Below are 22676 nucleotides of genomic sequence, written 5' to 3' on the forward strand. Positions count from 1 at the left end.
GATATACGCGTGGGACAAGGCTTGAGTTACACAATCCATACATTTGTGTAAAAAACATTTCCCCCCCTCTTTTCTATAGAAAACTATGCACAGGTCTACTGGATTAATACATATAGAAAAGTAACAATTAACAAAGTAATTGTGATTTTCAAGTGCTACAATCAGGACAACAATGAGGTCTAGCCCAAATGCCTTCCATCAAGCACTGTCAGCTAATAGCACCTTGTTAAGCCTACCCATCACGCATTATATCCAACATTATCAATATATTGAAGCATGCAAGAACAAAGCTTATATATCACCACAGATAAAGTCTTAGATGTACTGCTCATAAAAAGTTTCACTGTCGTCTTTGGTTAAATGTTGAAAGTAACCATGCCCAACAGTGATGTCACAGTGTACTGATGCACCTGGAGTACACTGTACATCGCTGCAGAAGTTAAATCGGTGGTGATGATTTCCAGATTTAATAACCATCTATAGTAAAAAGCACTTTTTAAAATGTTTGCATGTCAACCATGAGCATGTTCAGTTTATTTCTGAAACAGACAAAACATATTTATGTATTTGAATAAGCTTAATTGTTCATTTCTGTGTTTTATAATATCCATCCATTATCTGTAACCACATCCTCATCAGGGTCACGGTGGGACTAGAGCCTATCCAAGCTGACTTTGGGCAAGAAGTGGGGTACACCTTGGACAAGTTGCCAACTAGTTTTATAATATATGTTTTTATAATGGATATAAATGTGGCAACTACTTTAGGAAGGCTTACTTTTACGTGTCAGCACTTTATTGTATTAATTTAGAATCATGTTATGAACTCTGTTGACTTCAACTTAGAATAGATCTTGTATCTTTTTCATCAATTTATTTTCAACTTGGCATCATTACTTTTTGACTGTTGAAAGGTGTGTGTGTGTCTTCTGCCTCTCAGTTTGTCACTAACTGGGTTAAGATTTCACATTTCTCTTAAATCATTTGGGAGCTGAGACCAAATCTCTAGACTTATCAAGGTGTCTGAGCGGCACTTAAAAGTGGTAGAATATGACAAAAAATTATGTTCAGATCAAAACTAACAAACAAACAAAAAACCTACTGTGAGTGGCTTTATATGTAGTGGCCCTGGTTCACAGTTTGTACCAGTTACATGTTTATAAATAGTATTTTTTGGCATTGTGCAGCACAAACACTGGATATGTCATGAAGGCGACTGCACACTGGTCCTCTGGAGGAGTCTGTACAGTTTGCCCTCAGTGTGTGTTGATGTCAGCCTGCCCCCTGCAGTTTTACTACATACCTCAGATGAGAGGTGGGCTAAGTACTGTGTCAGCTTCACAAGGCCCACCAACAGACCACCGCCACCCAGCATCAGACAAGGCCACAGCAAAGCCAACACACTATCTTTATAGGTGTACTTCCTGTGCAAAATGGCATTTCCGGGGTGCCTCGCGCGGTCAGTGAAGCATGGTGAGGTGCTGTCCATGTGAGCGTCCAAGTTGTTTTTCACTTTCTCAACTTCCTTTTGAAGTTCTGTTCTGTCCATTCGACATTTGGGTATGTAGAAACACTGGGGAAGAAAAGATATGATTCAAGTGTAATTTTTATCAAGTGACCTGCTTGTTACAGTCGGCGGCGCTGATTGCAATCAGCGAGACGGGCTGCAAGGTTCTTTTTTGCTCCAGTTTTTTTGTCTGTTCAAAAAAAAAAGAAAAAGAAAAACCTTTCCAGCCTCAATGTACATTACTGAAAAATGTTTCATGCAATTGAATGGAGCAGAAGTGCAGCATAAGAGCATCCTCTAATAATGTCTGCCGGCTTGTTCACAAGGGTACAGTAATCAGAGTACTGCTAGTTTTCCATCCTGTCAGCCAGTTCAGTAGCCTGCAGTTTTTTTTTCTCTTTACCTTCACCACTTTCTCAGGTGCTTTCTCAAGTACCTGCTTAGATGGCTAATATGAAAACTAAAATGACTCGAAGCAAAATTAAGATCTACTGCTCAGAGTGGTCCTTTATGTCAGTTGTAGGCTATAGACATAAAGCTTTAATGTTCAAATTCATTCCTCCAAGCCCAGTTTCGTGCAAGCCACACCTGCAGTGAAGCAAATCCAAACCATGGCTCATATAGCTGTAAAAAAGTAACACCTAAAACCTTGGAATTTACTGCCTTAAATCCCTACCTCAAGACCGAAGAGGACCAATTCCTCGTCAAAGTGGATAAAAGCCGTCTGATTGGGGCCCGTGAGGTTAACCTTTACCCTGAGGCAAGGCACGGTGCTCACACCTCTGCAGTCCACCCACTCCTCCAGAATTTCTGTCTTCATCAGAACACAGCTGGCCTCCTCCCAGTTACTGGAAAACAAAGGTAAAAGTTTGTTGTACCCCAGCCAACCCAACACTGAAAAGATCTCTGATGTGAGGAGTTCTTATTATTCTCTTTGTTGTTACACATCTTAATGGAAGCCCATCCCTACCAATTTATTTTAGCCATGTTTGCAGACAGTCCATTGATCTATCTTCTCTACTCCAGGCTGAAATATCTCAGCAACTATTGCTTCTAATTCAACTGTGGATTACCTTCATATTTATAGACATTCATTGTTTCCAGAAGATGGATAATAACTTTACGACCCCCTGACTTTTCTTCTAGGGCCACTAGCAAGTTGACATCTTTTTTTATTGTCAATTTTTTGTTTTCTCCAGTGCATTGGTTTATGTTAAAATGCAATAGTTGTTACTTTTGTGTTTTTGTGCAAATTAGCAAACATTAGCACTCTAATATATATAATAATATATATTATATATATATAATATATATATATATATCTATAATATAATAATTAATAATATAATATAAACGTGGTGAACGCTACATCTGCTAAACATCCACGTTATGAAGATATGGGCTTCCGTAACAACTAGTTTGCTCTAAGATATGAATTATTTACCTTCCTAAATGCCTAAATTATGCATTGTAAATTGACTATCTTTTCTACGCTGGTCTATCCAGCTCAGATGCCGTGTGCAGGGCTATAGGGTTATGGTTAGGGCCTAACCCTGACGTTAAGTGTGACTTCTGTGACTTCTCTCTCTCTCTCTTGATTGCATGCATGATGTTGAAATAAAAAAAATGGAGAGTTTAGAAATACCGGCTTCACCAAAGCTAATCAAAATGCAGAGCAGAGCCCTCAGAGTATGTTACTTTATGCAGAGAGGTGCTCGGTAATGAATTGGACAGACATCCCCAAGCAAAGCGATCCCAGTATCAGTGCAAAGGAATATGTTTTTGTCTGTGTGGTGTTGGAATTGTTTGTTTCATGTCTCTGTTGATGAGTAATGTGTTGCTTGGCTCTTTATCAATGGTTTATAAATGTACATGTTTCTACATGAATTCATGATGTATTTTTGTAAGGTTGGGCAATACATTTCTCGCTTGGGTGTTGAGCTAAAAAAGTTTGGGAATCCCTGATGGATGAAAATCAGCCAAGACTGTTTTGGGCCAGAATGCTAAATTATTTTTCTGTCACAAATTTAATGATTGAAAACTTCTGTGTTACATATCATTGTAAATTGAATCTTTGTTCTGATGGTTGAAAACAGAGAATCTAATCACCAGTTAAATCAGTCGTCATTTGCATAAATAAATCTGTAATAAAAATTGCACTAAGTCATAGTAATGGCTACCATCTAACAGCAACGAACTACCTGAACTACCTGAGTACCTGTTAACATAAGGTTTGACCACAGTGATGCCAACGACAAAGAACATGAGCACAGAGAAGGCCATCATAGTGAAGCCCAGCAGGATGGCTCTGTCCTCCCCAACACTCGACACTAGCATCTGGGCCCGAGCTCGCTGTCCTGCACGGCCGTCCAGTCCTCTGCACCAGTCCTGCTCCTGAGCTGTCGATGTGTGGAGGAACTCTCTGCCTCACACACACACACACACACACACACACACACACAGACAGATAAATCCATGCATAGACACCAGGGATGTAATGATTTAATCCAACAGTGATACAAATTAGATTTTTGATTTAATGCATCAACAAATTTAATTTTCATCTCATAAATTCATTTGGTTCATTTAATTAATTTTCTATTTTCTAAAACTACATGATTCATCTGCCGGTTAAAATATAAAAGGCATCTGAACAAATTTCGTTAGATTTCCATTTTTGAATTATCGGTGGAAGCACTACTTCAAAGATTGAGATGTATTTTCAAATTGAAACGCTGCCTTCGAATGGAAGCAGCTCATGGCGTATAATATTTTCAACATCTTCCTCCACAATTTATTCTCTTTATTTAGCTTTGCACAGCAGAGAGCCCATAAAAGCTTGAAGTACATTTAGCTGCATTTCTATATATGCTATATAAAAAGAAGTCAGTCTAATGTGTTGTGATGACAACTTACAGTTTTAAGATAGATAGATAGATAGATAGATAGATAGATAGATAGATAGATACCTGCAGCTAGCAGGTATTAGAAAGTTTGAACTCATGATATGTTGTGAAAGTCAAGAGGATCGCCACAGTTATTACAGTTCATCCTGATGGGGACATGAATGTGTGTACTGGGTTTTATGGCATGCATACATTTGTGTCATTCGAAACCAAAAATCAGGAGATCTCAGTCAGTAAGCTTCATCCTCTGGGGAACATGAATGTCTGTAAAAACTAATTGTTGAGATAATTCAATGTGTTCACACTGACTGATAAAGCAACATTTCCACTGCCTAAAAAGAACGATCAAAATGAAGGCAGAAGACATGGAGATATTCTAACTTTTAGTCCATCTTATTAGTCAGTCTCCTACTGTTTCCTTCAAGCCTGTAACACAGGCTTTCTGGTAAAAATGGAAGTTTTCAAGCCCAGTGTGAGGACCCTGATGACCTTATCAGATTTTATTTTGTCAGATAGCACCTCCAGAGCCACAGGAGACGTTATACAACTGCTTTCAAAGGCAGAGTAGTACTCCTTGTCACAAGTAAACTGAACTTGCTATGCACAAATCAGTGGAGTGCTCCTTTAATGCAGTATTAATTAATTTTAGTTCAATCAAACCTGTCAGATTTATACCTTTGGGTGTTTTTTTACACCTCTGACAGTGTGTCTGTGCAGTGTGTATAATTAGACATGCTCATACGTGTACATAAGTTGGAAATCTAAATGAGAAGCTCTGTTAAACTTCATCCGTGTTTTTCCTTCATAATGACCTCCCAACAGTGTTTTCAAAGCCTTTGCTGCATGACCCAGTCGATCATCCTCTCTTACCGTGTCTGCCGCCTGCGAGCACCCTGCAGGTTGATGTTAATAGGGATGCTGAAAGACCTCCGGGGAGAAGCTGCGTTCAAGAACATGCCCACTCCAGTTTCAGCCACCTCCCAGCCCTAAATATGTATATCCACCTAACAAGCTCCTCTCTATCTCAAAGTCAGATGTCTTCCTGTCAATAGCTGATCATCTTGTATCTCCAACAGGCTCCAATGCAGCGCTTGACTGAATGAGTGGACTAGATTGCAGTTTATTCACCCGGGAACTCCCTGTTGTTTACCAAGGCTCAAAGGTGAGTGCAACAGCACCTTCCACCCTCATGTGTGTTTCTATAGAAACTACCACAGGTAAAGCAGGTAGGATGCTAATGGCCTCTCAGCGGGCCCGTGAGGCTCAGCTGCATGCAGCAATTTGTCATGGAGAAGCTGAATGAATCCCTTCTTGATTACTCACTTTTTTACACAGAGTGAAACAGCAACAATCACAGTGCACAGCAAAGTACATGAAGCAAGTTTGAACAAAAGAGCAGGAGGAAAAGGTTGAAAGATCCAAATGAACCACATTAACACACACATACAGAAGAGATACTGACCCAAACACATGTGTCCTGCGACATGCAATCATCCCGTAACCCTGTTGAGCTCCAAACCTCTCAGAGTGTCCCCACACTGTTTGATGTGAGGGCAAGAGGCTGAGCGAGTTTATACGTGTTATTCAAACAATCGAAACTCTTTGTATTATTCATGTGTCGCTGGAAAAACATATGGAGGTATTAAATTGGTGACACTTTGTTTAATATAACAAGCCCAGGGCCAGGAACACCATGGCAGCTTGAAAACAGAGTCAGCCATTCAATAAAATAGACAGCCGTGTCATACCTAATTTATTCAGTATTGAATACAATATGTTTTGGAATATTTGTATCAACCTTTTATCACACCTTCTGGTGTAAGGCTTCATATTCTGGCAAATGTAATCCTGCTTTATCTGATATATTTTATTACCTGTATGTTTTTATTACTGTGCATGATGTATTGTAGTTGTGAACTAGTAAATGGAGTTTGTTTTTTTTGTAATAAAATAACAATGTTATTCATATCTATAACCTACAAGCGGTGTGTTTCTTCCCAGGGTTGTTGGAGAATCGAGTGCTTGTGAGGAAACTGAAGAAAACAAGATTAAAAATGTATAAAGCTCAGTGTACTTTTACCTCACCTGGTAACCTGAGACATTGCCTTGACCATGAGGCTCACATCATGGTGCTGCATTGTGGGTTGCGACTCAAACTGAATTTCTTCCTTAACATAGACGCCTAATCGAAACGGACTACTGCAATAATTTTCCAACTGGACGGTATTGTTTTTATTGCAGTTTTGACGTACTCTACCCTGTGTTTCAAGTCTGTCCCTTGCTGAGCCTCTTCTATAGGAGCCTTGTTGTTGTATGTTTCCTGTTTTCTGACTCTAAGTTCTGAAATGACCTTGTACAATGGTGCAACAAATTCCTCTGATTATCCAGGCCAGCAGTTGTAATTGGACTCACAGTGTCTCCTGTTATCTGACCATGCCACTGAACAACATTTCCGAACAGACAGAAGTCGGTATATAAAAGGCAGTAAGTCACTGAGCACAATGGATAATCACCAAAAGAGGAATCTAACTTTTCTCACCATTGGACTGATTTTTATGCTGAGCGGCATTGAGTACGGTAAGTTCATTATGACAGCTTTATGGACTTGAAGACATGAGATAATGGTCTCATTAGAGGAGAATCTGTCTGGCATTTTGGCTGTAAGGATACAGCAACTGAAATACTTTTTTTCTTTTTTTTTTGCTGTGGGTAAACCAGGCCTGTCATTTACATATCTTCCTTTTCCTCCTTCATCCCTCTCGGATGGTCTCAGCCGTCATTCTGCCTACAATATGGAGGTATCTCCAGATTTTGGAGGCCCCGCCGTACTTCCTGGGCCTGGGTCTGTCTGCCTTCAGTCTGAGCGGGCTGCTCACAGGCCCGATTTTTGGGTTCTGGTCAGACCGGAGCAAAACTACAAAGTCCATCATCCTTTTCTCCAATCTTTTCGAGATTGCCGGTGAGTCACCAGATCACAAGACATCACATGACGCAGAGAGTCAGATTTTAGAGGGTCTTGACATAACATGTTTGAACCGTTGAAACTGTAGCTCATATTTGGGCATTGTCAGAACTACTTAAATCATTTGTTATTCTCTAAATGCTGCCTAGGAAAGTGTTTAAATTTGCCCTTTTAACAGTAGCTACCTCTCAGTTAGCTACTAAAAATTGTACACTGGTTTTAACAAATTATTATGGGTATAATTTGAGTTTACTATATAGAATATAATCCTCTAGTGTACAGCCATGTCAGCTACTACATTCTGTCTGTCTACCTTGCTCATAGTATTGGTTTAGCATGTCAGGATGCTAACATTTGCTAATTAGCACTGGGTCAATTATGACCCAATGATGGCGCTAGACACATTTTATAGCAATTTTATTCTATTGAACTAGAAATCATAAATGTCAACCTGCAGATGGCACTAGAGGTCGGGGATCACATGACCTTCAAGTCAAACATTTGTTTCACACAGGAGATGCATTTTCATTTCCAATAATGTTTTTTATTTGTATTTGCTCTCAGGTAACATCATGTATTTTATTGGATATTCAAAGTGGCTGTTGTTATGCAGTCGTCTTGTAGCAGGTGACACACACACACACACACACGATGTATGCACGTCATGAAATAACACCCAAAGCATGTACTGTGCCAGAATATGAGTATGTTGTGAAGGTGTAACAGAAAGATGCTGCTTTCCTCTCAGGTATCGGTGCAGGAGCGGGCTCCTCCATCTTTGGTTTCCTGACTCGGAGCACCCGGCCAGAGGAGCGTGCCGGTATCTTTGCAGCCATCATGGCCTGCCGACAAGCTGGCCTCCTTGTCGGTCAGTTTCTTCCCCTTGATCTTACCACAGAGATGAGTGTCATTTCACCTCTCTCCACCTCACCTGTCTTCTCAGAAATATCAGACATAGGGTAGGATTTTGTGATGTCTTCTTTGATGTTCGGTTTCAACTGCGAGAGGGAGACATTCAATAAAATCACTGAGGTGGAGGCTACCATCTCCACACATCCTCTTTTTTTATTCTAGCTTCTCTTTAAAGCTCTTCCTTTTTTAAAGCTCTTCCTCCTGTCTCTCCAGGGCCGGCGTTCAACCTGTTCCTGCGGCTGTGTGATTTCAAACTGGGGCCCTTTGTTGTGAACAAATACACATCTCCTGGGGTAACAGCATCCAGATTATCAGTAATCTAAGGTTCTCCGAAAGCCTCATGAATACAGAAACAATCTTCAGAAAAAGTCATCTAGGCTCACATGCATTTTTCCCCCCTTTGTTCTCCTCTGAGTAAGAAGAAGACAAAACGCCTGCAGTGTTACTCAGGCCCGTAACAACCCACATCGATCTATTTCCATCTCATGAGTCTCTGAATAAAACACCTGTAGAACGGATTTAGCTTAAATGAGATATAACAAAGCTTCACACGCCTACTTCTATTTTTCCACATAATTTGACACTGCATGTCTCTTTATATCTTTTATTCTTTGAACACTCCTCCTCTCCTGATAGTTTTCGAGGATTTTGATGTTCAAATCTTTCTCTTGTAGTGAAATATTTGAGGACATTTTTGTCATCTTCCTCCTCACTCCCAGATCTTCATGTGCCTGTTGTGGGTGCTTGTCCAGTTTGTCGTCCTGGCTATGTACTGGGATGTACCACCCATATGCTCAGAGGGGGGAGCAGTGATGGTGGAGATGAAACAAGAGGAGGGCGACGAGGAGGAAGTGCCTTTGATGGGGTCCGACGAGGAGCCGGTGAACACCTACAGAGCTGTCAACTCTGACCAATCGGAGACCTCCACCTCGTCTGAGACGCAGCTCGACGATGGTGCAGAGGTGGTCTCGAACCCCTTCAAAAACTTCAGCGCCAGCAGAGGTGAGCGAGGAGGTTTGACTGCCCATCCAAAGCAATGATTGTCAGCTCTGCTTAGGTCTATTCGTGGGGTTCAGGTAGGAGGAGGTGTCACTGCCAATGCACCTGTTTCATATCTGCTCTATTGATTTTCTTGAATATACACACACACACACGCCCACACACCCACACATGCTCATACACACAGACTTCTCTGGGTCTCTCTGAGGAATTCTGTGTGGCATGTCAGATCAGATTCCCGGTGTATTGATTGGACCTGTGCGCATGTGTCTTGTTTATGTCAGTGTGTATGTGTGTATGTATATAGATGATGTCAGGTGTCTCACTGGATCAGTGTCATAGTGAATTTACATGGGATGTAAGCAGTGACTGTGTGCCGTTATTGATTAACTTTTGCTGCACTTTGTTAGTCTCGCTCAGTGTGTGTGTGTGTGTGTGTGTGTCAAACCTTCGCATTGATTCTCTCACTCTTTGAAGATGTGGCAAACGGATGGATAGCAGACTTCCTTTTTTATTGACTGGCTTGCTGTGGTTGACTTGTGGATGAAATGGAGACAGAATTGGTAATGTGGCCAACATTCTTCCTATCGATTCCTTTTTGTTTTGAAGGAAAGCTACAACACCAGAAACTTGGGAGCAAAACTGGAGGATGTCTGCAGCTCTAGCACATACTGTAGGAGTGTGTGTTAGCCGTTACAGTGTCTTGTATTCGCTCTCCTGAATTATTGATCGTCTCTGACTTTTTCTGTATGAGTGAGGAATCTTTGAAACTCTGGGCAGATCTTTCACTTTTTTTCATTAAGTCTTTTCATTTGTGTTTGGGGTCATGCAGCACTGACGGCACAAGTCGAACCTTTGCTACTGAGACAAGGGAAATATTTAGCATTGATACCCTAATATAAACAAGTATTAAAATCCAGGAATAATCAAACATTGTGGAAAATATACTTGTTTGCTTTGTTGCCAAAAGTTAGACGAGGAGATTGATACCACTTGTTGTCATGTTTGGTTGCTCGAAATAAGTATGATATATAAGATATATATATAAGTTGGAGCTAGCAGCTAGTTTGCTTAGCTTAGTATAACAGTGAGAAAGAGCTATCTTTCTCAATCAAAAGTATGCCTTTAAATACATGTAAAGCACGGCAGTTAAAATGTTATGTACTGTATATACAGAATATATAACATATCCTGCTGTTTCTAGTCTTTAAGATAAGCTTAGCTAACCCATCATAATGTATTTAAATAAATGCTTGATACTTGTCTTCAGAGTTTGAAACACATTAATAAATCGTTTTAAATCTACTGGTGAATCATTTGCAAATGTCACAGTTAAGAACTTATCTGTAGTTGGTTATTAAATATTTGTTCTGGTTTTGAAAGGTTACTCATCCATCCTACACATGAGGATTGGTTTGCTTTTCATGAGAAATACTAATCTCTGGAGCTTTCTGGTGATATCATTATAGTCAACTTGGATTGAATTTACAAGTTTGTAACAGAAAGTTTGTGTCACAAACTTGGGGCCAGGAGTTTGAGTGAAATATGTGGGTGTTTACCTAGCAGGGAGGGGGCTAGAAAGAAATGTGCTATTAGGTTGCATCAGGGAAGTTAAAGGATCTGGTGTTTTTGGGGCAAAGATCAGGATACTTCAGCCTCTGCTGTATTGATTTTTTAAAAATCACTCTTCTCCGAGTCCCTTAACTTTATTAAAGTGCAATAATAAATCACGGTAGCCCATTTAAACCCATATGATAATGTTTAAATCAATATCATCATACTTATACCTACATAGAACTTGTGAATACACACATACATTAAAATACAAACACACTGTAATACTGTATATGCAGTAGTAAAATAATCATATAACTAACTGTAAAAACACTGAACAGACAGGACTGAACCACAGTGGATCACACACTGTACTATAAAGCCATTCCTCCAGCCATCTGGCATGTACTTCCAAATTTAGCAGCAAGCCCAGCTCATTTTTCCTCTTCTCCAAGTCCATAAGGGAGTTTTGATTCCAGGAAAAGCTGGTACCAAAATTTGGAATTTTTTTTTTGTCTTGTATTATCATATTTTGGACATAAAAAACAGCACAGCTCTCACTTATCTTTATACAAAGAAACAGACAGTTTGTTGGACTGGTGGATCAACATGATCAACCATCCAAAATCCGTCACGCCTGCCTCTTTCAATCTAAAGATTACTTTCAGATACTCCAAATTTTCTTTCCTCTTTAAACTTCTTTATCTCAACCTAACCTCCCAGTTGAAACTTTCAATTTAATGGTACCACTTGAGCTTGTTTTATGATTTTCTTCTTTGGTTTTCTGCTTTTCAGTATATCTTTCTCCTCTTTCACTCCGCAGAGTTTCTGCGAGAGGAGGTGGTTGTTCTCCTCACGGCTCAGTTCATCACTCTCTTCAATCAGACAGCGCTGGAGGTGAGAGCAGCTACCGTTGAGATCCATCAGCCGGAGTTTCCAAGCATTTCACACAATGTCACAGTATTTTACCCCGAGTTTCATCCAAACTGCATCAATCTAAGCCTTACCTGGAAAGACCTGCGCTGTTATGTTGAAAAAATAATCAAGTATCGCTTAATGCTCAAAGTATAACTGATGTAACATGTGCACATAATCAGTCCAGAACATGAAAAATGAAGAGGCCTTATCTCTTCTTATTAAACTGTGGTGGCTGAATAGTCACACGGTGCTAACCTGGATTATATAATCATTTTAATATCAAAACCGAGCAGTTCTCTTGATCTGGACTGAATGACTCCTTTGAAGGACTTAAAAGTGCTTGTTTCAGCTCTAATAAGAATCTCCACCTCTACCTCTGACTGAATCACTTTGTCTGATTGACTGACCTTGCGAACATCTTTCTAAAAAACCCTCAGACCATGGTGACTCCTCTGACGCAGCGCCTCTTTAGCTTTGGCGAGCTGGGCAACAGTCTGATGTACAGCCTGTGCGGGGTGGAGGTCATCCTGGGCTTCTTCTTTGTTCGCTGGCTGAGCAGGAAGGTGGCGGACCGCGCTGTGCTGGCCGTGGGCCTGGTCATCTGCTGCGCTGCCTGTATCTGGTGCCTCATCTTCCTCTGCAACCCCCGAGGTGCTAACCTGTCCGGGAAAACATAAAAACACACATGCAAAGACACACACACACACACACAGACTTGAAAATGCTTCATGTTCTGTGCCAAATTCTTTCGGTGCGACTAGTGTTGGTGTGTAGCGTGCAGGGGAGCCATATTGGGTTACACACAGGCTGCATTGAATGTGCTCGGTAAGTGATATCACTTAGTCTCTGGCAGGCCAGCAGGAGATCATACAGGCAAACTGGATCCTGTATGTTCATGTTGGCCTGCGTCTGTTGCAGCTTGTCACGTTTATCGCTCTGATTACAAGTGACAGGTGCTGGAGTTGGAGAGTGCCTGAGTACATATAAAAGGATTACTGTAATCTAATTAGACAAAAATGCTATTTGTTAAGGCATATCCTGCATTTGTTTGCTATTTGTTACAGTTACAGTGAAAACAACCAAAGAAAGAAAATCTTAAAGGCAGACATCTGGAAAAAAAAACAAAAAGGGTTTTCTGTGACCACTAAGAAACATGTCTGATTGTTGAAATTTCATTTTGATTATGAGATTGTAGACTTTCAGCTAATGCAGGAACATCCAACAGTTTGAGTGGGCACAAATTCACACAAACATGTGCATGATGCAAAGCAGCAGAGAACAAAAATGAAGTGGCTGCCAGCTTGGCAGTGGTTTAATTTTCAGATAGAGCTATCTCTGGTGGTGCCAACCCATTTGTGAAAGGAACTTAAAAAACCGAGAGAGGAAAAAGATGGATCACTGAGTATGATTTTTCACACACTTTGAATCATTATCACTACACATCAGAAACAAATACAGACAAAGAATTATAATATGATACCCGAGAGATCTATAAATGTACTTATTTTAGTTGTGTGAGAGCTAGTATTAGATTACTGCCTGTAAATGTAATAGTTTAATAGTTTAATGAAATGTTTCATACAATTTCAGTGCAACAACTGTAATTCAGTAATCCATTTATCTCATTTATCTTATCTTTCCATCCCTGCCAGGTGGTTATGGATGGGAGCTGACGGCCTTCATCATCGGAGTGTTTCTGCAGCTGCTGGGGCTTCCCTTTGTGGCCGTGTCTCAGGTGTCTCTCTTCTCCAAAGTCACTGCAGAGAAAACACAAGGTTTGCGTTTTGCAATTTACCATTTTATCACAGCACAAGTGATGTAAAGCAACAGTCATACGTGCTGTATTTTCTAGCCATAGTTGAATGTTTGTAGATGGAAGGAATAACCTGTAATTCTTTGTGACGCATCACCAAAAGGATTCAGCCAAGGTGTCAGACGTTCAGTTGGAGGCCTGGCCACCATCCTGGGTCCTTTGTGGGCTGGAGGATTGACTAATAATTTGTACATAATGCTGGGCATGATGCTAGCTCTCCTCATAATGATCGCAGTAAGTAGAACACAGCTCATCTGAGTATTTCATAGCATCAAACAGATGGGAAATTATTAACAAGAGTTTAATATTGGAAAATTACCATTCTCATGTCTGCATGGTAAATGTGAAGCTGGAGCCAGAGGCTTTTTTAGCTTAGCTTAGACTGGAAATGGGAATGGCAACAAAAGAGAAGACTGACACTGCTCTCATTTCTGTCCATGTGTCAATTACTTTAGCAACCAGCTTGATGACAAAATTAACCTGGAAGCACCCCAGTAATTATGATGTTATATCTCATTTGTTTAAGCCATACAAACACCACAATGTTTTAAGGACTACAGTATTAAACATTGTGTTAATGAATACTTTTCATAGGTGGTGGTAGATATATATATTTTTATCTTTCTGACAGAGCCAGACTAGCTGTTTCCAGTCTTTAGGCGGAGCTAAGCATCTTCTGGCTGCAGCTTCATATTTGAAATCTGCTTATCGGCAAAAGCTAAAGCTAAATAAACAACATACTGTACATAATAGCAAACTGTGAAAATGAATTGTGAATTTAGTTATGTGTGCAGTCAACTTCTGCTAAGCTGAGCTAACTAGATATAGCTGCCAGCTCCTAAAGCTCAATAAATGGCATGTAATACATAACGAACTGTAAAAATAAATAAATAAATAAATAAATAAATAAATAAATAAATAAATAAAAATTGCTACTTTACAGGGAGTTTTCATCAAACTCTCGGCAACAAAGTGATAAGCAATATTATTTCTTTAACTTTAATACCAAAGATGCGTTAATGCGTCAACTCATCGCCTCTTGTTTTCCACCTTCCCCATTAGAAACTATTCAAAGCTGTGGCTGAAGAGGACATTTTTTCTTTCACATACCCAAACTTAAAAACAGTAGCTACTTGCCAGTAAAACCCTTAACTCAGCATGTCTTTGATAGCCTCTGCTTATTACTTGGAGTTCTCTATTCTCTAAAGCCACATCATCATGCTGTACATTTTCTGCAGGTTATGACAGTGCTGTCCTACGACCGCCTGACTGAGCCCAGGGCAGTGCAGTGCGCTCAGAGCTCTGACAGTGGAGGATAGAGCTGCAGTCTGTCTGAAGAGCAGGCTAAAGACGGACAGAAGGAGTGCCCTGCACTTCTGAAAGAATCAATACAAGTTTGCTGCAGAGGATACAGTGTGAGTGCGGGATGAAAATGTTCAAACACATAGTGTAACTCTGCCATAGAGATGATCACACTTCACAGCTACTGTATGTTTTTGAGCTTTGCACGATCTCTCTGTCATCAAATTATATTAGGATCTACCTTACATGCATATCTCTATCAGACTATTAATTATACTTTACACAAGGGGGCACTATTGCTCTCATATTGAATATTCAGAGGCGTCATTGAAGATGAAAGCCATTATTTTTAAACTGAACTATTTATATTCCCAGGTGTTGGTGAAAAAGATCAGAGAGCAGGTTTTTTTTTTCCCCATGTGACCCGTGTATCAATTTTTTTTTTCTTTCTTGCTTGAGTCTTTCTTCCTCTAAAAAAAAATGAAACAGCTGACACAATGGGTGCAGAAGTGGAGTTGCCAACATCTTAGCAGCTCCATGTCAGTGCAGCTGATAGAAGAAAGGGGGTCAAAATGAGAGAAGCTTGATGTTTATTTGAAGTGTTGGAGTAAAACTGTGTTTTTCAAATGAAATGTGACCAAACCAGATGGATGTTATCTGAAACGATTCCTCTATATCTTATGTGCAAATGAAAAGCTCCTGAATTAAAACCAAATTTAAAAAGAAATTACCTGTTAATTAGCCTTCTCTATCATTTTACTATAGGGGGGATTTAAAGTTTAATTGCCTGTATTCATAATTCAAAACATGACAAGCTCTGACTTGTGTATAGTCAGCTGTTCTTGCCTATATTCTCCTCTAGGATGTGCTGTATGCTACATGTGCATCTGAGAGGAGAATGCTGTAAGCAACATCAAGGCATTGTGGATTCCCTTTGTACCAATGAATATGGGTTTGGCCAATCTCTGTGTTTTTGCATAATTGCAGATAAGGCTCTGTAACCTTTCCAGTTTTCTACACTCAGCATGTGATGTTTGGCTTTCCAGAGGCTTTTCGGCTAAAATGGAAATTCTAATCTGTGGGACTCAAGGACATAATATATATAAGTACTTTCATGCCTTGATCAGCGTATTCAAGTACTTGACATTTTAAGGCAGATAACAGGGTGCATAGAATCAGGTCAAGCATGAATTTACTCTCTCAGAACAAGCTCACTTTTTCACCATGATTCCTGCTGTCCTTTTTCTTAAAGAAACATCTATACCACAACCTAAATGTCCATAACTAATAAACTAATTTTAAAGCTCCTGAAAACTGGCATTTAAAGCTTCAGCTCTACTCTATTATGTCTAATATTCACAGTTTAAAAAATTGGTGTTATCTATTATTCATTAAAGTGAGACTATGCCACTTCTTGAAGAGGAATTAACACATTTCTTCTCTTTAAAATGAACGGTTGAATTCATAAACAATAAAACGCACCCTTTCTCATCTCAGTACATTCCAGCTGCAGCCTTATTTCATCTGGTATGACCATTGACAATATAAAGAATGGACATCACTGTACGTTTCTGAAGAGCTGCTTTGAAACTCAAAATTTGTAGCTCTGGCCATCGCCATGTTGGCTGTCCTGTCTCTTCCACCTCCCAGATAATCTAAAAATTGGCAAAGATGTGGATCATCGAGGATGACACCTGGGTGTTTAAACAAGCTATCTATAGCGCCTACCTGTCAATCAAAGCCATGCTGTTAATTCTGCATAACCTTAAGCCTTGATATAATGTGAGTTAAAAAAAAATCAGACTCAGTGCAGCTGTCATGAACGGGGAAATCAGCTATAGAGACTAAAACATTTTTTTGTACCAGGCTGTAAACATGTTTATTTCTGCTGTGAAGTTGACATTTTAACATGGAGGCTTATGGAGACTGACTCGTTCTGTAGCCAGCCTCAAGTGGCTGTTCGAGGAATTTCAGTTTTTGTTACCTCCACTTAATTTCACAGCCACGGAAGTTGCCACTTGGGTATGGCCACTACTAGTGTGTGGTGGTAAACATTAGCTAGCTTTTAGTTAACTAACTTTGGACTGATATTGCTGCAGTATAAATGACATCACTTAAATAGTTGCTGACTTTACAACTTTTAATGTCACACGACATTTAAATGTGTATATCAATATATCAATGGTTTTATTGCAAAAATAAAACGGGAAGTAAACACAGTGTGCCTCAACAGGCAACATATGTGTTTTCCTGCCTAAAATGTTTTTTTCCAGGTTATTTTTTAGATTTTTTCCCTTTTAGATAGCATGCAGTAAAGTGCTGTCAGAGAATAAATGAGAATAAATGTGATGCAGCAAAGGCCCCTAGAGTGACGTAGTGATGACGTAGATAGTGACTTTAAGCCGTTGAAAACGATGAACCTTGAAAAATAATAATAAACATTATATCTTTAGCAAACTTTAGGAGAAAGTAGTGTCTTCATGTTAGACCGCATGACTCATAGTGAACTGAAAACGTGTTTTCAGGCCCTTTAAATGAATTCCAGTAACTCATTATCACTATATAATTAAAAAAAAGACTGATATAAAGTTTTTCTGTGTGGCCTCAGAATATGAGACAAATCACTTCCTGCTTTTCAAAGACAAGATTGCCTGGATCTGTGCAGTCATCCATCTTCCGACTCCCCAAGGACATAAATAGAAAAGTCAGAGGCCTTGGGCTTTTATGTTAAATATACCAAAGGTAGGCATGGACACACAAGTTATTAAATTTTAAAGAGACACAGAACAAGCATTTGATGCCGGAGCCAACAATTATTTTTGTGAAGCATGGACGAGGGTTTGTCGCTATGGAGATGGAGTTTTGTGAGGGGGAAAGTAAGAAGCCAAAGATAAAATAATATTATGCAATCGTAGCGTGGAAACCCTGGGTGCTCTGGTGGAACTGGTTATGGAGCAGATGATGGTGTAGTAGAGCTTCAATGGGAGGATCTGCATCTTGTACAACTATGTGACTATAAATGGCACAGTCTGCTTTCTACATACTAACAGATCCCATGCCTACGAAGATGTCTACGAAGAAAAAACTCAGCTATGTGCAGCTATTTTAGCTCTTCAGCTAGTGTAAAAATATCTTGGTACCTGTAACCATTATTCAGTGTGTTTTTTTGTGAACACTGAAATACAGTGAGACTTTGTGTTGCAACCCGCAACAGTCAGGTCTTATCCTTGAGTCTTTTTGTCCCGAACACCCTCCCACGCAGTGGTGGACTCTGAAGCTGTCTGAAGATGAAAAAAAGGGCACCAGCTGCATGCGATGGGGGACCAATGCTCAGAAAGTTATGATGCATTTATGATCATAGTTTTAAAAAGTCTAAATTTAAAGTTTAACTATGAAATATGTCTAATTTTAGCATGTAGTGCACTCCATATGGCACTGCATTACATGTTTTCCACTTGAAGGGAAAAATGCAATAATGTGCATAAATCTCTTAAGAAGCATAAGAAGCATCAAAAAATAGTATTTATCCTCCATTTGTTGGCTCATGGCAACTTTGCACTGTTGGGCTACTTGTTAGGAGAGCACCATGCTTGGTAAAGGTGATGTATTATGATATAAAATGATCCTGGTCAGTGTTTCTATTCACTAATACTGGAAATAATAGACACAGATACATTTTATGGTCTAAAGGGGTGAATCCAACCTAGTAAGGTCAGTTTTGTTTCCCCAGGCTAGAACCAAAACACAGAAACTTCCAGGTGGCTGTGGCTCAGGAGGTAGAGAGTGCAGGTTGTCCACTAATCAGAAGATCGGTGAATCAACCTCTGGCTCCTCCAGCCTGCATGTCGAAGTGTCCTTTGGCAAGAATTCCCAAAATTACAATGCCATCAACAGTTGCATGTCAGTGTATGAATGGGTGAATAAGTGTAAAAAGCACCTTGAGTGGTCAGAAGACTAGAAAGGCCTTATATAAGTACAGTCCATTTACACATTCTTGTTTCTTATACATATTATATGATATATATTATATTCGTATACTCAAGACTGTCAGGTGGAGTGGAGGTAATGAACAAGAGAGAATAACATGAATGTTAAAAATGTGGTCTCAAATCTGGTTTCATGACTAAAAGTAACTGTCTCTGAGGTAGTGTGACACAGTGACGACAGAGGTTCATGAAATATATTGGAAGAACAACAAGTGACCATATATATGTTGTAATACAATGATTCAAATGCATGTGTTGGTTTTCTATTTGCAATTTATTTACACGATTTTCTTGTTTTCATACCCATATGCACAATATCTGGGAACGGGCTAGCAGTGATACATTTCTTGATTCATCATCGGGAGACCAAATTTAATAAAAACACACACACACACACACACACACACACACACACACAGACACACACACAGTTAATCCAATATGAATTAATAAAATATATTTACCCAGGACTGTTTTTACATTTCCATTTTTTGCATCGCCTAGCTTTGAAGGCAGATTGAGACTGTCATCTAACGAAGATAAAGGTAATTGGTCACAAAGAGGAAAACAACATTTGACTGGAGCCAAAGTATAACAATTATGATAGCGGCAGCAGAGGGGCAGAGAGTGGCTCTTCTCTTCCTGATGGTATTAACTGGACTGAGGATGGTTGTTAATGGGTCGTAGATGATAGATGAGTTATCGTCTGGTGAAAAATAGGAAGGGGGATGAAATCAGGCCAGCAATATTCATTCCATGATTCATTTTTTTTTTTTATCCCGCTGACTTCAATATTTTGTGCAGAAAGATTTCTCCCCACAAATCATTTATTAGAAGATTTAATTTTACAGGAATATATTTATTCAGGATGTAATTTTATTTCCTCGGTGGAAGCTATTCATTAAAAAATCTTTTAAAATAGATGTCAGCGGTTGGTTTCCTGCCAGCTTGGTCAAAGATTTACTGTTTCTCCGTTATTGTTGCTGACTTAAGAACCTGACTTCTAGATGTCATTGCCAGGGTGTGGCTCAAGTCCAATACTGTGTGTGTGTGCGTGTGTGTGTGTGTGTGTGTGTAATTTAGAGGAAGTGCACACACAAACACAAAGAGGGAAATTTGCTGCCAATTATGCAAAAGTTTTTCTTCATCTAATTTGCAGCATTATGTGTGTGAGCAGGCATAATACTGTGAGAGTTTGAATCTACACATTATAGCATTATTGAGATGGGCAACTAATGAGCTGACAGGACAGTGGAGAGAGGAGAGAGAGAGAGAGAGAGGAGAGAGGAGACAATGGTGTCCTCATGGCCCGGCATCGACGAGTATGATTTTTCACGTTCCCCCCTTTTCTTATAAGCAGCTTTAGATTCAAAATCAGGACTAGCTGGTGGGAAGGCAAATTGTGTGATTTATTACATGTGACGTCGCTGCTCCAAGGTATGTATATGTGTAGAGGCTACAGTCAGTGTGTGTTCAGTGTGGCTGGCATTGCCTCAGATACATTGAATCAATTGCCTCCACCTACACCAGCCATCCACCCCCATAGTCATATGTGAGCCTCAGTGAAATTAATGCCTCTGGGACATACTCGAGCATACTGAGTTTAAGACAGCCTCGCTCATTGATTGGAGCTCATTGTAATAGCAATGGAAATATATTCAGATAATTATCAGGCTCATTTAGGTATGAGGCTTGCTTATGAACCTGATGTTGCTTTGTAAAGGGGAGAGAGAGGGTTTTTCCCTCCTACAGCAGCAGCAGCAGCAGCAGAGAGCCTCAGAGCTGACAGTAAATTTGCTCATCAACTAGTTTCGTTCCACTGTAAGGTAAAATTACCCAATCTTTCACGGTCTGGCCCTTTGAAGGTGGTGTTACTCAGCAGAGCTCAATGTGCTATGGAGACAAAATGTAATAGTGTTCGAGCTCACACAACATTTTCATGGGTAGATTCAGGCCCGTCCAACCGGCTGCATGAAGAAAATGATGAGAAACTCTTCTTGTTCACTGTCGTGTACGACCGACCGCAGTAAACAAATCAAGAAAACAACCGATCCTCACGTCTCATTTCACCCTCCTTTATCCTCCTGCGCTGGCATAAAAAACTCGGTCATGACAGTTGAGGTCAAGGTTTATCTGCGCATGGACACGTGGGAGCATATTGATCTCATTAGCGATATGTGTGAAGAATATCATAAAATGATGAGAACTTCATAGGAGGTCAGCCGAGGATCAATATTAAATCCTATCTCATTTATAATCCTGCTGAGCTGAGAGGCTCCGCGGGGCTTAGCTGCTTAAAGAAGACAGCATTTGACAATTTACTTTAATGCTCATATGAATAAATGTAATGACACACAAGCGCTTTGAGATGATTTTATTTTTATTGTCTGTTTGCAGGCACTTTAGGACTGTTTCATGTCAGCAAACACACTAAATATAGTGATGGATGATGGAGAGGCTTGACAAAAAAGCTCTAATACACAAACAACAGTATTGACATAAATTAAAATCAATTCATGAAATGTTTGTTACATCTCCTGGCAGATAGATGTTGTGTCCTCGGCTATTTTTAAAGAGATTTGGCTGCTCTTATCTGCAATCGCCACCCTCTCTGACACAGCATCTTCAGATCAAGGATTAAGCTTCTCATCATACATATCACTTAGAGGATTAACCCTTTCGCACACTCTTATCTCTCCAGGTTATGAATCTGACCGCTGACAGATGAAAAATTCGATGAGGGGGTTTCTGGAGATTGATTTTGAGACAAATTCCAGCAAGCAGCTGCAAATAAGCTCCCAAACTTTTACTCCCACTCTCCCTCCCGCCAAAAAAAAAAAGTATAGAAAAAGAAAAATAGGAATTTAACCCCTTATTTTGTGTGTTCCTGAGCCAATTAAGCTGTGAGATTTTGTTTGAAGTTGTTGATTGAAAGGAGAGCTTGCCGGTATTCGGGTTCAAACAGTGAAGGGAGACCACAGGGGTCCAGGTTCCCAGAGCCTGCATGTGTAATCCAGTCTAACATGCATGCAAATCTCATCTGTGCCCGCACACAATGGCCTGTCTGTGCGAAGGAGGGAGGAAGGGAAGGGGAAGCAGAGGAAGAAAAAGAAAAGCTGTAAGTGTGTGTCCACTGTGCCAGAGCATATGCCATGATAGGTCTTAGGAGACAGAGCACAGACACACTAAAGTTCACAGACTAGTAAGAGTCTTTTATCGGGGTTGATATTTAAACATATGCATAATTAATCCTATATCTGTGGAGCTCTCTGAGGAGAAGAAAGAAAAGGCACCGCAGTGCCCGTGGAAAAGAGAACATTGTAAATTCTTGGCACTGTACTGAGTGCAGCTCCTCTTCGCTGCGGTGTAAAAACAAAAGTTGGCAACCCGGATCTCAGGGGAAATTAAAAATCTTTGTCTTATCCAGCCAATTAAATGAAATACACCTTTTTGTACATGGCTGGAGCTAGCCCCTGGAATCTATTTATGATCGTGTTGTGGTTAACACTACTGTGCTGCACACTGCAGAGAAGCTTCACATCACTTCACCCCTCTGGATGGAGCTAGAAATCAGGGCTACGGGGTGAGAGGTGCAAGATTTTTTTTTCTTTTTTTTTTTTTTTTTTTTCTCCCAGAGACAGAGACTCAGAGAACTTACTTTCCATCTGTCTCGATCATATAGATTTATAGGATTAGGACAAATGCTGTTTTAGTCCTCAGCAGAGGCTCAACTCTTTCATGTGAAACATTGGATTAGATAGTCAGGGATTCTTTGTGTGTGTCGTCTCCAGTCTTCCCAATAGCTCCTTTCTCTGCCA

The 22676-nt window shown here is 40.0% G+C and overlaps 2 protein-coding genes across 2 annotated transcripts; one reads left to right on the forward strand and one right to left on the reverse strand.

Annotated features, from left to right (window-relative positions):
• Window positions 1–533: 533 nt before the first annotated feature.
• kcnmb3 (potassium calcium-activated channel subfamily M regulatory beta subunit 3) lies at window positions 534–3843 on the reverse strand. Its single transcript, XM_027284999.1, has 4 exons — window positions 3725–3843; window positions 2183–2354; window positions 1303–1572; window positions 534–539 (listed from the first exon to the last, which is right to left on the reverse strand). The coding sequence occupies exons 1-4, from the start codon at window positions 3841–3843 to the stop codon at window positions 534–536; spliced, it is 567 nt and encodes a 188-aa protein (XP_027140800.1).
• Window positions 3844–6872: 3029 nt separating this feature from the next.
• Window positions 6873–15599, forward strand: LOC104921308 (major facilitator superfamily domain-containing protein 8-like). Its single transcript, XM_027285649.1, has 11 exons — window positions 6873–6989; window positions 7186–7371; window positions 7939–8001; window positions 8123–8242; window positions 8500–8579; window positions 9006–9288; window positions 11663–11736; window positions 12195–12408; window positions 13410–13532; window positions 13674–13804; window positions 14809–15599. Exons 1-11 carry the CDS (start codon window positions 6914–6916, stop codon window positions 14887–14889), a joined length of 1431 nt encoding a protein of 476 aa, XP_027141450.1. The 5' UTR covers window positions 6873–6913; the 3' UTR covers window positions 14890–15599.
• Window positions 15600–22676: the final 7077 nt, after the last annotated feature.

Source organism: Larimichthys crocea, chromosome XII (genome assembly GCF_000972845.2).
Source record: "Larimichthys crocea isolate SSNF chromosome XII, L_crocea_2.0, whole genome shotgun sequence".
Classification (NCBI taxonomy): domain Eukaryota; kingdom Metazoa; phylum Chordata; class Actinopteri; family Sciaenidae; genus Larimichthys; species Larimichthys crocea.